Source organism: Brachyhypopomus gauderio, chromosome 6 (assembly GCF_052324685.1).
Source record: "Brachyhypopomus gauderio isolate BG-103 chromosome 6, BGAUD_0.2, whole genome shotgun sequence".
Classification (NCBI taxonomy): Eukaryota; Metazoa; Chordata; class Actinopteri; order Gymnotiformes; family Hypopomidae; genus Brachyhypopomus; species Brachyhypopomus gauderio.
The window spans coordinates 20,749,390-20,767,861 of record NC_135216.1 but is presented as its reverse complement, the minus strand read 5'-3'; the positions used below and the strand labels follow the sequence as shown (position 1 = coordinate 20,767,861).

Genomic DNA, 18,472 nt, shown 5'->3' with positions numbered 1-18,472 from the left:
GGAAGGTTAATGTCCTTTATAAATTCTTTATGAATTTGTGTGTGTGTGAGTGTGTCTTGGGGGAGAGATGAGCTTACTTTGAACCTTATTTTGTATGAGTCGCCTAATATGCTCAGATCAAGCAAAATTATATCTAGGGAAGGCACATGCAGATCTAAACTTTACACTCAATAACAGTATTTATCCCATTATCTACTTCTGTGTTGTTGATTGTTATTATGATATATGTGTTATGTTACTGCATAAAAAGACCTACACAAACTTGAGACCTAAACAAGTTACATGCTTAACTAATAAAGGCTTAAAAACAATGGCAAATAGTAAAGACAATGAGTCATCATTTGAAGTCAAGATTTTTTTTAATTGTTTTTCATTCAGGAAGAAAGAATGTTATACAAAAGTGTGTGTGTGAACATAAATGAAGAGAAGGCTTAAGAGTTTTAATGGTAATTTAACCCATTTATAAAATTTAATTTGTTGCATAAAACATCTCTATTTCATTTGGCTGACATTAATCACACTATTGTTAAAGTCAATGTCTATAACAATCTAAATGCATTCTGCCTAAACAGAACCTTAACCAGCCGTGACAAACTACGCTTGCAAGACTCAAGTCTCTATTGTATTGTGTGCAGTCTAAACTGATTTGTTAAACTTCAGAATCAAATGTTCACATAAATTCAGCTCAACGATTTTACATTTTAATTTAATTTAGCTTCAGTTCAAGTTGTTCCTTCATGTTTGTGCTTAGTTCACTCTGGTTAGATATACAGAATGCACTACTGGTTGCACCATATTATTCATATTATGACAAAGAATTAATCCAACTGATTGTAAATCTTTAATGTTTTTAACATAACACAAGATTACTGGACTAACAATTTACTTGTAATCTGCATCTCATTCAACTGAACAGTTTTTCACAAATATTCCAAATATTTCTCCAAAAATATAAGACACAGTATATTGATCATTTGGAAAACAAACAAGTTGGAAGAGGACAATATTTTATACAGCAGTACATAGCCAATAAAGTGAAGGCTGTAAATGGATCAAATCATATATGTAATGCAACTCATTATAGGCAAGCTAAGACATAACAGAGAATACATTCCCCTTTCTGCAAAATCTTTAGAAGCATTTATTTAAGTGAGGACATTATTGCTTGACTATGACTAGAAGGCTGCAAAGGCCTTTAAATCTTCATGTAATTCTCTATGTCCTGAGCAAGTCTAACATGCCCAATTAGCTGTGATAAAACACTTTACACAAAGTACACATATCTAAGTACAATAATCAAAGTACAAATATCTAATGTGTTTTCTAGCTTAGCATGGAAAAAAGAAAAGAGAGAGAGAAATGAAGTGACATTAAGAATACTTTGTGGCCTTTATAAATACAGTAGGAGTAGGACCAAGAAGATATGAAGTCCTCTGTCAAGCAAGCAATATATAGTCAAGCATGCTGTAATAATTTTTTTCTGGGTATATTCTAGATCCACGACAGCAGCTTTAATATGTAAAACAAGATAATAGATTTAGAGTATAGTATTATGACCAGTAGACCTGGTTCAACAATTCTATTCTTGCATAATTGAAAAACATTCTCAAATACAAAAATAAATGCAATCAAATAATAAATTCTAGTGCAATAACATGAACAATTCTTTAAAGAATTTTGGATCATAATTTTTTGAGAAAGACAGTAAGAGTGAAGAGGCAAGTGAGATATTAAAGAATAAACTAAAGTTGTATATAAATAAAGTCGTAGAGTAGATATAGGTTCACTTGTGTTATATGATTGCTTGCTATTTAAATGTTCCTGTGAACATGAGCGAAGACAATGCAGCAATCAAGGAATCTTGGAAAATCTTGCAGCCTTGTTTGGAGTGTTTTTATATACAAATGTACATTTAATATATACACAAGGGCACCTTTTCTCAAAAAATGGTTGTTTATACCTACAGTTGCATGTACCCTGTGTAAGGGGTGCAATATTGTGTGTGTAATCTTAGGTACTTGTCTATCTATACCATCAGTATTTGGCTGGAATACCAAAGTAGTATTTCAGTGCCCATATTATTGTATATTACATGTTTATTTAGCTGGACTTGCATATTGTTATTTAATTGTGAAGCAATACATTGTATTGATCTACCACATTAGCGCCATTGAATAAAATCAAATATCAGATGGTGCCTCTTAGACATTTACTAAATGTCAATGAAATTGTTTCTAAAGATATTGAAATTTCGCTTGTCCTAAGCATATCTGAAAATTATTAATACATTTTTTTGCCAGCTCTATGTGTTTATATTACTTCCATTTTGTTAAGCATCATTTACAGGGTACTGCCATCATATTCATGCTTTTCTTTCGATATTATACCTATTGTGTTCTTTTCTTTCTTTAGTGTTCCCTGAAGACAGTAAAGATGAGGTAGCAGTTTCCCCAGCAAGCATAGACACTGTCCTATGACATTTTACAATTTATGAATAAATTGGGTACTGTATGGAATTCACTTGTATCCCATGTACTGTAAAAAGCACATAAAGACAATGAAGTGAGTACTTAATTGGGGTTTTAACTGAACATGGGCTCACCATGGGGAGACACACAGGTAAATATATGAAATTATAGATAGCAACTGTCTGTTAGGGTCTAATGATACAGAGCTCAAATGTGTTACTAAAGCTTATGAGGCCTCAGATTAAATTGCAGATTGAGGTTAAGTGAAACATTAAGTTGAAGAGTTGAAATACGTATTTCAGATTCACCAGCACATGAATCTGATACGAATTCGACACACAAGTTTTATCACATGGTTCCATAACGTTCTGTTGTGTGTGTATTCTGTGAAGTGGAAAATATGATCCTTCAAAAACCATCTGCCAGAATCAACAAGCACAAGTGCTAACAAATGACCAAACATGCGATTCACTGATAATTCTTTTCATAAATTTAAAGTATTTCATATCTCACAAACTTGTATTATTATTCAGGATGTTTCTTTTCTCACATGCTCTAGATTTATAGGCTTCGAACAATGTCCGAGTGAAATCTGTAGAGCAAAAACACCCAGCACTTCATGTTTTTCTGCAGCATATTAAACACTGTATCCCAACAGCATCTCATTTAGACTTTAGGTAAGCAAGACATATTTCTGCTAAAAATATACCTTAAGGATCCACCGCATTCCCAAGGCACGTTTCAGTGTCTTGTGTAATGGCTTTCAGACACAAACACTTAAGCAAGCCAGTATTATTAAATTTATGTTCTTACTGTGCAGATGATGTGACTCCCAATGGATCCAAAGAAAATAACACGAATGAAATGACAATGGGAAGGTGAAAAAATGGAATGAATAGAGACTGGAGGAAAAAAAAAACTGTGGAGACATGAAAGTACTGGAATGAAGAGTTCCTGCTGGTCTTTAGTCTTTTTGCCAGGTCTTGCACTTCAGCCGCTTTTCACTCTTCATAGACTCCAGATATGGCATCATAACGCATTTATCGTTCTCTGGCAAGTGGCTCTTTATTGCTTTAAGCAATATTCAGAGGTTTACAGAAATAGCTGCATTGTCTATAAGAAATGTCTGAGTAGAGGTGATGACAGCTTGATATCTGTGACAGTGAAGTCTCATTATAGAAATAGAGACTATTAATGAAGACATTGCTTGTTTCTTTGTTTTACTGCACCATTTTTATGAATTTGTATGAGTAGTACTACTGTGTAGCCTTTTGGGGCATTACTGAAACAGACACCAAAAACGATATTGTGCTTTGCACTATTGCTCTATAACACCTGTACCTTAATCGGAGCATAAAATGTTCTCTTCCACCTTTTGGTGTGAGCTCTTTACTTCACTGAATAGAGGTATTATTTTTATTAAATGTTTTTAAAACACGTAAAAAATCTGTATATCTGTGTATTAGTGGGAAAACAAATCATGTTTTTAAGATGAGAATTTGTTTTGTTATTATTGATTGTTTAAGGAATTCATACAGTTGTTTTGTTTCCTTTTACCCCCCCCCCCATTGTGTAGTAAACTCAGTGGGGCTTGAAAAAAATTAACTTGCAGGTCAATTTCCAGATTTTAAAAACACTGCAACTCACAAAAATGCTGTCTTTTAGTTTTAGCTAAGGCACTGGTATTATAGAGCTTTGAACAAGCAGTACAATATTGTTTTAAGGCCATGGATCTTGGTACATTGTAAAGATATAAGTGCTTCAGTTCTTACAGGAGAAATGTTAATATATTTAAACTTATATATAAATATAAGAGTGGCTGTTTATTCCAGACACCCTAACATGCACTACATATTCAGTCTACGCTAGATTTGGCTTTTAACCAACCAAAACAGCCTGGGCTATTTCATATGCATGCAACATGCCAGAGCACATGACCTATGTTCTTTAATTTTACACATTTATTTTTTTGTATATAGTATATTTTCTCTAAAACCTGTTAGATCGCCTTTAATGCTAATAATTGGCAAACCGTTGTTAACAAATGACACACCATTTGTTAAAGATTCAGGCATGTGAATTGCTATATGAGAAGCTTTAGCAGTTAGTAATCTAGTGGCATGATTAGACAAGAAATTACCAAGCTCAGGTTGGTTAGTGGGAAGCTCTGGAGTGGACCAATGAACATACTCTCAGGTCGTGGTACCATCTGCACAGTTGCTTTGATCCAATTTGGCTGCTTTGTCATTGAGCAGCAGGACATCTTTGCTTGTTTCTGGCACTGGGCTGGTTGCATTGGCCGAAGATTCTATGGCATCTAACCTACAGACTTTAGGGGTCGCATGAGGGGTAGTGACTCCCAACAAGTCACTCTCTGTGTGGCCTTCAGATCTGGGCTGGGTAGCCAGGCTGGCACTGAGAGCCGAATCCGGGGTGCGAGTGGCATTTTGACTACCCTCAGAAATAGCTGGTGCAGTTACAGCAAGACTGTCAGAGTCAAACAGGAACTTGGGGGAGACATAGCTTTGAGGCATGTCAGTGTCACTGTCCAGTGGGAGTGCAGAGTCAGTCATTTCAACAAGGTTATTTTCAGGAAGAAAGGTGTGATAGCGACCTGCTGTGGACACTTCAAGACCCTGCAGTAAGAAAGACAGGTTGTAAAGCTAGGTAGATCATACTGTAAAAGAACTAAAATGGGCAACCAAGAAATAACAATAAAAATCTATCAGAGATTATTTGAATTGTGTATTTATTTGAGCTGCCTTTCTAAAATGCCTAACCACTTACTTTGATCTCAACCTCTGTGCTCTGAGTGTTGTTCTCCCAGGTGGACTGCAGAGTGGACTCCTCAGTGAATCTGCTATAAGCTTCATGAACCACCTGATACCAAGAGAAGCTACAAATAAGTGCCTAAACATTTCCTTAAATGCTGTTTGGGTGCTAAGCATTTTAAAAGTAAAGGGAAATGAAAAGAATTGCAGATGGAAAGCTGACAGTGTATCACACAAAAAGCTCCTCTACACATTTAGGCCAGTATAAATTCTGATAAATATTGTAACAATATGAAAAGGTACTAATGTTATAAATGACAGTCCACTTCCCTGATCATCATATTAAAACAGGGAATTTAAGTATCCCATGTGGAAGTCCAAAAGGCTGTAATGATTACGTCCTCACATTGTCACAAAATATATCCACACATGTGCACACACACCTGGACATTTCATCACACATCATCAAGAGAAATAGAAGTCACACCAAGAACAAAACAAACAAAACACCACACATTCACTGTGGTAAATGATTAATTAGTATCTACTTTCTTTTCTTTAAATTTTTTGGCTTAGTAATACTAAAAAAATCAGAAATTCAACCTGTGTACAAATGGCTGTCATTCCCCAATGACACATATCGATGCAAAGTTTGTTTAAGTGGTTTGTTAATAATGTGTTCAAAATACATTCTAAAATATTTTTGTCTTTTAGTAAATCAAGCTGTATTTAATATCAACTTTGCAAATTTTTCATTTTCGCTATCATCAGTTATGACTGCAATGATTCATTAGTAATGACACTTTCCAGTTTTTCAATTGTTTTGCACTATTGCACTGTATTTTTTCTTAAAATAAATAATTTTTTAGGTTTGAGATTTTTTATGAGCATGTTTTAAAAAAAGACACAGAACTGCACTTTATATATGGTAAGAATAAGACATAAGCATAGTTTATCGGTACTTTAAAAGACATAAGCAAAAATCACCTTCAAATTTATACATATAGGACTTAATATTTTACAATATATTGTTGACTATAACAGATTCACTGGGGAGCTACATCCAATTTGATGCTATTTTTGACTGAATGTGTCAGGGAAACCAACCCATATGCTATTAATCATTACCAACATCTTTTCGTTTCCACACATATTCACACAAGCAATGTGAAGATTATCCAGAACACAAACATGCACACCAACACATGCGCACCTGTGCTGCACACAGACACACACATACACACACACACACACACACACACACACAGAGGTCCACATTTATTGCTTTGCCATCCAGAAAGAGAAATATCTAGGTGCACGTGTGTTTCAGCAAGAGCAGAAATCTACTTGTTACTAAAACTCTAACTGCAGGGATCAATGTGATACTTTGCAGTTACTTGTGTCTACAGACCTGCATGGAAAACAGAGGGAGGAATGAGGGATGGATGGCACACGCAATCACTGATGGTGGCAAAAGGCCTTTGTAGCTTGCGCTCCTGTTTGGCCACCCGATGACACTAGTACAAACACTGATACAGATCCATCAACTTAGCGCTAAAGGAAAAAATGAACACCAAAACGCAAAGCTCGCTCACCGAGAATGTGCTCCATTTGAGGCTCCTTTAAAAAGGAAAAATGCATTGCAAGTCAGTGGTTAAACTAACCTCTTCAAATCAGTAGTTAAGCTAACTTCTTCAAATCAGTGGTTAAATTAACCTCTTCAAGTCAGTCGTTAAACTAACCTCTTCAAATCAGTAGTTAAACTAACCTCTTCAAGTCAGTCGTTAAACTAACCTCTTCAAATCAGTAAAGCTAACCGCTTCAAATCAGTGGTTAAACTAACCTCTTCAAATCAGTAGTTGAACTAATCTCTTCAAATCAGTGGTTAAACTAACCTCTTCCAACAGAAAAAGGCACTGTCCAGGCTCATTAGAAAACGGCCAAAGAACATGTAAGGACTGGCGACTGACAAGGTCGGACCACTTGGGTGAGGGAAGTAGGATTAGATCAGCATGTGACGAGAGCATGTGAAGAGATGTTCACAATGAGACAGTAGAACCTAAGTAGTCTAGTGTATCATCAGAGAGGGCATGAGAAATCATTACTTTTATAGTTCAAAGAACTACCATGGCTGAAAAATTGTGTTGGAAAGTTAGCTAGTTATTTGAGTATGTGCAATATTATATAGATGTGTGCTACTTTCAAGTGCTGATTTTCAACAGGATCAGTATTAAGTATTGGAACAAAGACAAAGACATAATACAGAAACAAACACACATTTAAGGCATGTCAATGCTGCGATGAAGTTTTGCCATATACTGCAATCCATAGATGCTGCAGATATCTGATAGCTGATAATTGTTCTTGTACTGCTTATAACTATGAATGAACTATATAAACACAATGCAGAAATTCACAATTTGTGATAAGGGGACTAGCCAAAATCTCAGATCTGTATTATAAAGACCCCACTTCATTGGGCCTTCATGTAATTTATTCCTTTCCATGCTTAACATATATGATGTTTACCTCTTGGAGTTATTCGAATGAGATGTGCTTTACCTCTCTGAAGGCCTTTCCATCTCCTTTGCCAGCCTGTTGAGCAATGAGTGCAATCTTACGGGCTCTTGCTTCCCGATGGTGAACCTTGATTTGACATGAGATCAGACACACCAACAGCAGGAATGCCAGAAGACCCACCAAAGACAGGATCACCACATAAAGCTGAGGCAGCTTGTAAGCTGAGGTAAGACAGGGATAAAGGATAGTGAGAATAAAACAACATGACTTATAGGATCAAATTAACCAAACGAAGGAGATCAGTCTCAGACATCAGTTATAGGTGAAGAACAATGTAACTGCAGAAAACACATAAAATGTAAATGATCAGAAAGAAGCTGTACATGATCTAATTAGGTCCAAGATCATTTGTCTCTGCACTTACGCTCCACATCCACGTAGACATCAGCTATGTGGAAATCCGATAAGTCAGTCAGTCTGAAAATGCCCATGTCACTGACTTTGACTTTCTTTAGGTAAAACATAGAACCATCTACTGACACTCGGCCATCTAGCATAGGGTCCAAAGGCAACAGTTCCCCTGTACCCAGAATGATCCGAGGTATATGGTCAATGTCTGGGGTGTAGATCATATTAATCTTTGTGTAGTTTATATAGAGCTTGATCTTCAGAGTCCCATCATACTGCAAGTGCACAAATGTCTGGTGCTCTAGGATATGGTAAAAACAAAAGAGAAATACAGTCTTGAATCATACAATATTGCACAACAGATGCTAAATATTTTCATAATCAATCTGTATATCTTACTATATAATATATAATAATAAACTATATAATATTATCCACCATTGTATACTCTCCTCACCTTAAACTATCTTTCCTCTAAAGGCTCACCTTTAACATTCAGACATGTCCTTTTGCGAACTTTTCCATCATTGTCCAGTATAGTGTAGCTACCCTCATCTGTTCCAGTCACCAAATGGAGGTTAATCTTCTTCTCACTTGCACTGAGACGGTTCCTGTATTCCTCTATAGGAATCATGCTGTGATTGAGAAGAACCACAGCAGGTGTCTCTGTCTGATTAACATGAATTGTGCTGGGTCTGAACTCGAGGGTGTAAGGGCCAGTGATGTCATTGAGTGTGATATGATATGTTTCACCATACTTCACAGTTGTCTCTGTGGCACAATCTGTAAAGATCACCAGTATTCTACTGTTAACAGAATGAACAACAATAGACGAAGTCATACAGAATGTGAAATATGTACAATAACTCTGATATCACGATCTACCTGAGGGTCATCTAGGAGTAATCACTCCTACCTCTAACTATGAGGATGATGCGTCTGACGTCTGCTGGAGCTGCAGAGTTCGTCACTACATATGTACCCTCATCATCTTCCCCCACGTCTTCCAGAACAAGGTGGCTGATGTGAAAATTAACTTTGGCTCTAGAATTCAGAAGTTGCTTATTCTGGAAGAAAATTATTTCAGACAGTGGTTCCAGCCTTGGTTTAAACACCACCTCTGTAGTCTCCATTGCTGGCAGGGGGATATGAATATCCTCTCCAAAGAAGGCAGTACGGTGATCATCCTTTGCTGTAAGTGTGAAATGAGAGAAAAATTAGGAGTTTGGAATGAATATTGAAGATGCTAAAGAGCTGTATAATAATGAATCATTGGTTGTTTGATTCACCATCTAAAATTCCTGGTGGGTATACATCACTTAAAATGATTTAATTTTTAGTATTGAAATCTGTTTATCAGTTAAATTAGTCTTACAAACTAGTTTTAAAAACTAGTAAAATTAGATCAACTATGAAGTGAAACCAAAGTTATACTGACTTTACCTTTTATGGTTGCAGAGTAAGCTGTAAAAGAAGCATATGATTATTGTGAAGATTACAAAAATAATTTTTCACTGATCAGCAACATAATAAGGTTGAATTGGTGAAATATAATATAATAAAATATAAGTCCTTTTGTAAATCGCCAAGTTTATTTCACTTTGTAGTAACTTTTGTTTTGGAAAAGATATTTTAACATTTTGTTAACAGTACACTTAAATTTACTGAAGCATTCTACCACCCAAAATGAGAGTTTGGCATCTCTGCTGTATTGATTGTGTAAGAGTGTTTTTTCCTGCCCTTAAGGTGCATTAGTTGATTTTAGCTGATTTTGCCATTTCTTCAAGTATACTTCTAATATAGTTCAAATTCACTGTGAAATAAGTATCACACAATTTAAAATATATTTTAAATATTTTTTTAGCAGTGGCACCAGTACACCTGCTGGATTAACTGCATTCCAGGACAGAATCTTGTTTAGTGTCTACACTGACCTGCTAACATGAAACACTCTGTATTAGTCACTATTCCACCCCATCATTAACTGTTCAGCTAGGAAAACATGGTGGAATCCAATAGGATAATTCCAGGATGCGAGAATCAGGGACCCAGCAATGCTCCTCATGCCCATACCCTTCCCAATCCACCAAGTACTGCTCACAACCCCAAACCTGGACATCCAGGAGGTGACACTGTGTAGGCCAAAGCCCCATCGATAATGCGGGGAGCGGGCGGCAGGCACATGAAAAACGGGATGGACTTGAAGAGAAGGAGGGAGATCCAGGCGGAAGGACACCAGATTGATCCGCCTGACTACTTTGAACGGGCATAGGTAGTGTGGTGCTAACTTCCCCCATGCACCAGCAGGTCCTTCAACCACACTCTCTGCCCAAGATGGAATGAACCCGCAGGGAGTCTACACTTGTCGGCGTTGCGGCAATGGACCACAGAAGCTGACATCAGGGCCTTGCGACAATGTCTGACCAAGGCCCTGGCTCCAGGCAGGAGGCCTCCCCCTCCTGGTCAGTGAACATGGGTGGAGCATACCCATAGAGACACTCAAATGGGGACAACCCCAAAGGCGAATGCCAAAGAGTGTTGTGGGCATACTCCACCCAGATCAGATGGTCGGACCAGGGGGAGGTGTTGGAAGAGGCCAGACAACAAAGGGTTTGTTCAAGGTCAGTTGACCCATTATGTCTGGCCATTAAACTGGGTGTGGAACCCCAATGACAGGCTTGCCTTGGCCCCCAAGAGATAGAGGACAGCCCCCAAGAACCGGCTGGTTTAAAAACAGCATCGCTGTTTCATGAGTGGAGGGAAGTTTAGGTAAGGTTACGAACTTGCTTGTCTTTGATCTCCAGGAAAGTGTTGTTACCCCAGTAGAGGGGCAGCCCGATGACAAAATCCAATGATATGTGTGTCCAGGGCCGGGAAGAAACCAGATGCAGCATGCCTAAGGGCTTGGAACGAGAGGCCTTGTTGCGCAAACATACTCCGCAATCCTCCACAAACGTCTCTAGGATTTGGTCCATACCGGGCCACCAGAACCCCCTTCTAATAAGCTGTAGAGTGCGTTGTGTGCCGGTGTGGGCCGCAAACGGCGAGGAATGCATATAGTATGTAGGAGTCCATGGCCTTATGCTCAGGGGTCGCAAGGGAAAGGAGTCGAACCCTAGGAGGACCGGTTCCAGGCAACAGGTCGATAGCAATATTGAATGAACGATGGTGAGGAAGGAAACTAGCCTTCTGTTTACTGAACACCTCCCAGAGATCATGGTATTCAGTGGACACAAGACCTATATTGAGGTTCCGGTGGTTCCTTTGATGTGCTGGGTCTGGCGGCCTTAAGACAGGACCCCCACACTCTGGGCCCCATTGGGTTGTAGCGCTGAAACCAAGGGAACCTGAGGATCAGTCAAGTCTTAGGGGCACTGATCACATACAGTGTGATCTGCTCAAAATGACCCCCTATCTTCATTTCCAGGGGGTCTGATTAGCAACCTCCCCTGACACGAGGGTTCGCCCCTTCACAGCGGCAACCATGAAAGGCATACCCGGATGCACTAGCAGGATCTTGAGTGCTGTAGCCAAAGACGCATTGATGAAATTACCCTGAGACGACAGGTGGGACGACCCTGGAGCCAGCCCTGACAATATGATGTCAAATAGATTTTTATCCCTGTTTTGTATTAGTTAGAGAGCTAAGTAAACCACCTTCAGAGAAATATATGTAATGTAACATCAAACTCCTTTGTAGCTAATAATGCTAACTAGTTAGTGAATTTATGGGAGTTCATTACAAAGTGTCACTGTACGGATGCCCCCTGTCTAGCCCTCTTCTGCTTATCATTTATCTTTATCTGCATACAAATAGCATGGGACTACCACATGGTTCACTTTTGCAAACTTGTTACATAATTAAGTATTATTAATAAACAGCCTACCTCACTACTCGAAAGATGACAGCTTTGATAATACTTGGAAACAGGGCTCTCAAGTTTTGGATTCATGTCAGAGTGTGAGAGTTGTTGACGGGGTTGGCGAACATTAATTGTTGAGCGGGGGGGGTGAACGTAAGTTGTTGAGCGGGGTGGGGGTTTGTATATCGCGATCAATCGCCAGTGGAGGGCGACATAGATATGGATCGGAGGTAAATAAACTAGATTTTTTTTTCTCTATTGAATTATCAAATTTTTTTCTAAATTGAACTTAGATCTGAAGCATGCTTTATGTTCACAAGCAGTAAGGTAAGGCATACCAATGTCTTTGTGTTCACATACTTAAACTCTAGATATGGTGTTTCTTGAATCGTGACTAATGCACCTTCAGGACCAGATTAGATTTAGACAGACAAAATTTACACACACACAATATATACACAGGATTTACATGTAGAACAGAACTTCAGTACAGTCACTCATACAACTACAAAGTGTAACTAAGGTGCCATCAGTGGTGGATAAAATGTAATTATTGACTGTAAAATGCAGATTATCTGGTACATTACATATTTACCTGAGCACAGTAGAGTGCAGAGTACTGCAATGTGTAATATTTCCATTTTGACTTGATTTCTGTCAATATTAAAACAGTAAAAAATAACATTAATAAATCACCTGTATTAGGACAGATGAACATAACATGAATTAGAGCAGGTGCAGCTGGAAACACAGAATAGCTGAATTTGGCAACACGGCATCAAAGCACAGGTAAATGCAACTGTTGTGAGGAAACATGAGATGAAGCAATTTAAGAGTGTTATGCTAGAGGAGATTAAGTTACAGCCCTCTGTCCTTGGCTTAAGTGACACATGCACTTTTTCTTTGCACAGTCCAATACAGATATTACTGAGGCAGTGACTGTTTTTTCAAAACAAGTCAAAGCAACTCCCATCAGAATGCATTATCACGAGCACGCTTTCAAATCCATCAAGCATTTTAAAAAGGTATGACATTGCTCATAGACTGCACTGTACAGCTGCACCGACAGCTAGCAGCTCTTTAGGATGAATTAAGCCTGACTGAAGGTTGAGTGGTGGACTTTCACAAAACATAACTTGATGGATGGTGATATCATCATGCCTGGCACAAGCAATTCTTGATCTGTCCCCTTGGGTCATGGTATAAGATATTCCAAAACCTACAGAAATTTGGAACACGCCTCCATACACGCCCATGCTCCCTCTCCCAACTTCGGTACTGCTAAGACACATTTCCTGAAACCATGCATCCATTTCTCCAAACTCTAAACACAAAATCCAATTCACATGCTAAATTCACAAAACCTCTTACTTTTCCTGCAAAACCAAACCATTGACTCAAAACAGTTCAAGCAGTGCTCAAATCCAAACAGTGTTGTCAAATCAGGCCTCAAGTCAATCAAAATGAAAAACAGCTCTGAACAATCATCACACACAACACCGAAAAAAGGAAAACACAATGATCAGATCATGAAGCTGTATAATCTTTATTGTCCACAAAACACAAAACTATTGTTTAGCAAAAATTAGTTATTGTATACTGTATACAATGAGTAATTGTATACTGTATATATATATATATATATATATATATATATATATATATATATATATATATATATATATATAAGAAATACATTACAACAAAAGTGCATACAGTGCATTCACCCCTTCTAAGTTGCGGTCAAAGGCTACTCTACAGTTGCTTCATCCACATTCTGTTACATTTTAGGACACAATCAATGGTGCAAAGGCTGATACTGTTGATGCCTACACAGTTGACATTATTTCACGCAGTGTCATTGCATTGTTCTGACGGACCATGTCAGCAATGATTATCTCTTGGTGTGGATTCTACATAGACATCCTCCCCCAATGTGGCAGTCTTGCGATTCTACAAAAGAACATGGCATTACAAAATAATACATGCAGCACTAAGCTTACAAATGTTTTAGGAAATTCATGTAATGAAACACCTTTTTACAGATCTGTATTGAGTCATATTGTAAACATATACAAAATGAATAAAGCAATTACCTGGTCTCCTCTCTGAATGTTTGAACTATGGTGGATGTGGTGGATCTACTCATTGGGCTGGAAGTCCTGCTTCCCTCATAGTCAATCCATGGACAAGAACATTGTCAATAATGGTTGCCCATATTTCATCTTGTCTCATCCCTCCTCTTCTTCCTCATCTTCTTCCTCCTCTTCCATCTCTTACCCTTACTCTCTGACTGTTTCAATCCATAGTGAAACTTCTACAACCAGGCCTCCTTGTACCGGCTTATATTGGTTTCTTTACATCATTTGTCATATGTGTGATCAATGGCTGTGTTTACGTTGTAAGACAAGTGCTTTATTTGAGTTTCACTTTTGCTACCTGTGCTTACCATTATGCAACCCAAGTGCATCGCAGTGCAATATGTGTTTTAATGGGTGAAAATACATTTGCAAACTGTGTCTTACAGTAATAGGTGAAAAGTGCTTAAGGTTCTGCCAAAAGGGTTAACCTGTTGTGACTAACTAGGTGAAATGTGTTTATGGTTCTGCCAAATGGGTGACACTTTCAATAAATGGGTTTACCACTGAGAATTTGGTTCAGACAACAGAGTTTTGTGTTGAAGCAATTGAGAAAAACTGTAATCAGCTTTCTTATGTGTCATGCTTTACAGTTCTTTACAACTACTACCATCCTTTTGTCCAATCTGTAGTCACATTTGCAAAACTCTAAACACACAGTAAACACAACATCAGTCTTCAGTGGTGTCACGTATGACCGTGCCCCCCTCCGTTAGCTGTCACTCCAAACTCCCTCGTGTCTGTGTTTCGTACCTGTTTACCCCGCCCGCTCGTTCGTCTCTGTGATTACCTTGTTTGTTACCACGCCCCGTGTTATTACCGTCACCTGCCCCTCGTTAGATTCCTTGTATTTAAGCCCCTGAGTCTCCCTTGTCCTTTGTCTGGTATTTTGTGTGATTGATTTGGATGTTTGACTGTTTGCTCATCGTATACCTGGCCGTAGTGTGTTCTTGTTTTTGATTCTTTTCTGTACTCGTGTTCCCCTGTCGTTGTTATGCCCGTGTTTGCGTGTTATACGGACTGCCCTCCTGTTATTGACCCTGCCTGGCTAAGCGACGACGATGATGGTAACTCCTTTAATAAATCTCGCTCTTCTCAGCGATTGTGTCCGTCTCCTCGCTCCGTGGCGCGAGCCACGTTACAAGTGGGCTATACAGTTACCATTTTCCCCTATGCTTGCACACAGTATGTCAAAAATGAAAACCTAAGTTTCAAAACCTTAATATTGTATAAAATGCAAAGTTCTGCAAAAACAAAGGCAGATGAAAAGCTATTACTGTAATACACATTTTTTGCACATACAGATCATTGAAATATAATGCAGTACAGTAATGTACCGGGTCAGAGAGCAAATATCACAATATAGCTGCAATGTCAAGAGCTGGTTTGGTCCTTCACAAATACCAGATTGGTCCCTATAAACAGAGAAGGAACAGGTGGGAGGAAACATGAAGACATTTGTGATTACATAGGACAACTTTCGAGAGTGTTCCACCGTTCTCATGTCATGAGAAACTGGGACATCATCCAAAAAATTATGTCCCTTTTCCTCCTCCCCTACTCCCCTTTCCTCAAGCCCACTGAGGAGCTTTTTTCAGTCTGGAGGTGGAAGGTGTATGATCATCGGCCCCCCATGACCAAATGTTCCTCCTGGATGCAATTGATCCCGGCTGCAGAGATATTTCAGCTGAAGACTGCCAGGGGTGAATAAGGCATGCCAAGCGTTTCTATCCCAGGTGCATGGCAAGGGCCAACATCAGATGTGATGTGGATGAAAACGTGGCCAACAGCTGAAGACTGTTTAGATTACACGTAACAAGTCTACATCCCATACTTTACAGTAAATACTCTCATTGTGTAGAGTATGTTGTCAAAAATGCACACGTTTGAACAAAAGGCAGAGTAAAATATTACATGTAATACTTTTTCTCTAATGCTATCAACTGTTAGTTTTTTTTACAGTGCTGTGCAGAGATTGCCCTTATGTTCCTCTATAGAGACAACTTTGTTTGCATTGTGAAATTGGTATTTAGTTTTTAAAAATGCACGTTTGAACAGAATAATAACTATTTGGCTATTTGTATGAGGTAAATGTGTTGCTGTGTTTAGAGTTTTGAAAAAGTGTCTCAAGCACGGACGTAATTTGGGGGGGGGGGGGGGGGGGGGAGGGACATGTCCCTTCCACTTTTTCAAAAGCCGGTGTTGCCCCCCCCCCCCCCCCCCCCCCAGTTTTTACGGTTAAAACCAAATATTTAAATAGCGACGAATCTATGTCCCCCCCACTTTTTATTACAAAATTACGTCCATGGTCTCAAGTATTGGGAAACGCTTGTTAGCAGTCTTAAAAAACTGTAATATAGAATCCAATCTTAGATTTCACTCTCAGTGGTTGACAGGATTCACTACACAGTCTTGCTTTTCTTATGACGTGTAATATAACACATGCTTGCCTATTTCTTGAGTATTAGCCAAGAGAAAGGATGATCCTCTCTTAAGCAGCACGGCGCGTCAGTGGTGCGCAAGGGTGTGTCAAGCTCCGCTGTCAGAGCCTCCCCTCCAAAGAGTGTCACGAATCAGGAGAACAAAATTTAAGATACTTCAAATTCGGGGCTTGAGATCCTCGATGAATCAGATTAATTTTATCTTATTTTACATTACTTTCCTGCTCCCGCTTCATTCACCTACTTAGAGTATTACAAATGTCCACATATTTTGCGGCCAGTTTCTACTTTAGGGCATACACAATCCCGAATGCCTCGGGAGTGCAACAAAACCCACGCGCACATACGAAGGTGGCAAATCCTTCACAAAGCAAGTACAAGCGTTGGGCACATAACCACATAAGCCAGTTTAATGCACAGCAAGCGCTTACTCGGCAGTTATAAAATGAGCGTCTTTGTTTGATCACTCACCTGTCTCTTATGTATTATTTAACTGGTTTCCCCTCAACCCCTCAAAACCGGGTTCTACAGATATGTTACGAATGGCGCAACATTCCTGCTGAATTCCAAGCGCACCGCGTCAATTCATTAAATAAAGAGAAGGAAAGGCCTGGCTTCTTTAAAATCATTATGCTATATATATATATATATATATATATATATATATATATATATATATATATATATATATATATGTATTCCTACACAAATGTATACAAATGTATACAAATGTATTCCTACACATTCTGCTTCTTAATTTCGACATACTCCAGTTGATCTCAACTGATCAAATATCTGTTAACAAATTCATAGTCATATACCGTTAAAACATTTACGCAGGAAAATCTAACGCGTCTTGAGATTTTAGTTTTATCGTTGCTGCAACACAAAGATGGAATAATTACCGTAACGGTTGCAGTGAGTGATGGGTATGTGCAGAATCCGTATTGCAAGCTCAAAGCCGAGAAACAGGTAATATGATTTTAAAAGACGTTTCCCACCACCTCTTAATATTCTTCCCCTTGTTCCCAATCCGCCAGCGAATGGGACGTCTGATGTTAACAAAGCGGGATTATCTGGACGATTTCGGCTGAAGTCGGCTTCACTCGGCCAGCGTCGCTCTTTTCCATGGAATGTCATGTGTCCCAAAAGCCAATTTCGTCAGCTCTTTCTCGCTTCCACACCTTCTCTCGAGTGATCTGCTCAATTCAGTCCAGTCTAAAGTAGACCACCAAACAGGCCTACTTAACCCATGGTTAAATTTATGTTGGCGCTTAATGGAGGCTCTTGATTCTTACTTATTTAATTTTTATAAACGTTATTTAGGCTGGTAGCCCAAACAGAAGCATGTATCCATTTTCTGCTTTAGATCAGTGTCTCTGGCCTTTAAATCTATGTACCTAAGATATTTTAAACCAATCAGCAATTTGAAAAGATAAGTCTGGTGGGACAACTTATTATGGGAATATACATGATATTAGGACTTTGACCATATGGCAGATTGAGTAAAGTTGGGATACATGTTGGGAAAGTTAGGTTGGGTAGACACTGTCCAGTTGTATTTATTTACCATTTTATTTACCTTGTGATGCTGTGAAACATTCAGATATATAATAATGCATTCCCACATCAATATCATGCATCCCCCCACCCACACACACACACACACACACATAAACATACTTGCAGAAATAGTATTTATGTCAGTAGGGACAGTTCTGCATCACAATGAAAATGAATAAAAATAGCTGCTTGTGTGCAGGCTGTATAAAATAAAAATGAACATTTTATACTTCACACTGGAGGTTAATTTGCGGTTGGATCAGCAGACACTCTAAGGCACGGGGAATGGGTGAGAGAGGT

The 18,472-nt window shown here is 38.6% G+C and overlaps 1 protein-coding gene across 3 annotated transcripts; it reads right to left on the bottom strand.

Moving 5' to 3' along the window:
* Positions 1-828: 828 nt before the first annotated feature.
* LOC143517264 (uncharacterized) lies at positions 829-17,738 on the bottom strand. 3 transcript variants are annotated; one of them, XR_013131909.1, is made up of 10 exons: positions 17,515-17,738; positions 12,626-12,684; positions 9,611-9,631; positions 9,084-9,359; positions 8,654-8,950; positions 8,184-8,468; positions 7,802-7,980; positions 6,835-6,859; positions 5,256-5,348; positions 5,060-5,104 (listed from the first exon to the last, which is right to left on the bottom strand). XR_013131909.1 is itself a non-coding variant. In XM_077009572.1 (9 exons), the coding sequence occupies exons 2-9, from the start codon at positions 12,669-12,671 to the stop codon at positions 4,661-4,663; spliced, it is 1,641 nt and encodes a 546-aa protein (XP_076865687.1). In that variant the 5' UTR covers positions 12,672-12,684; positions 17,515-17,738; the 3' UTR covers positions 829-4,660. The 3 variants fall into 3 exon arrangements, 2 of the variants coding, with proteins under 2 accessions (XP_076865687.1, XP_076865688.1); XM_077009572.1 differs by lacking the exon at positions 6,835-6,859 and having other exon boundaries at positions 829-5,104; XM_077009573.1 differs by lacking the exon at positions 6,835-6,859 and having other exon boundaries at positions 829-5,104; positions 17,614-17,738.
* Positions 17,739-18,472: the final 734 nt, after the last annotated feature.

Coding starts and splice junctions, on each gene's coding strand:
- LOC143517264 (XM_077009572.1), bottom strand. CDS start 12,671: ATGGAAATATTACACATTGCAGTACTCTGCACTCTACTGTGCTCAG. Junction 9,360..9,610: donor TTACTCTGCAACCATAAAAG/GTAAAGTCAGTA, acceptor TCACACTTACAG/CAAAGGATGATCACCGTACT. Junction 5,349..7,801: donor ATGGAAAGGCCTTCAGAGAG/GTAAAGCACATC, acceptor TCTTGGTATCAG/GTGGTTCATGAAGCTTATAG.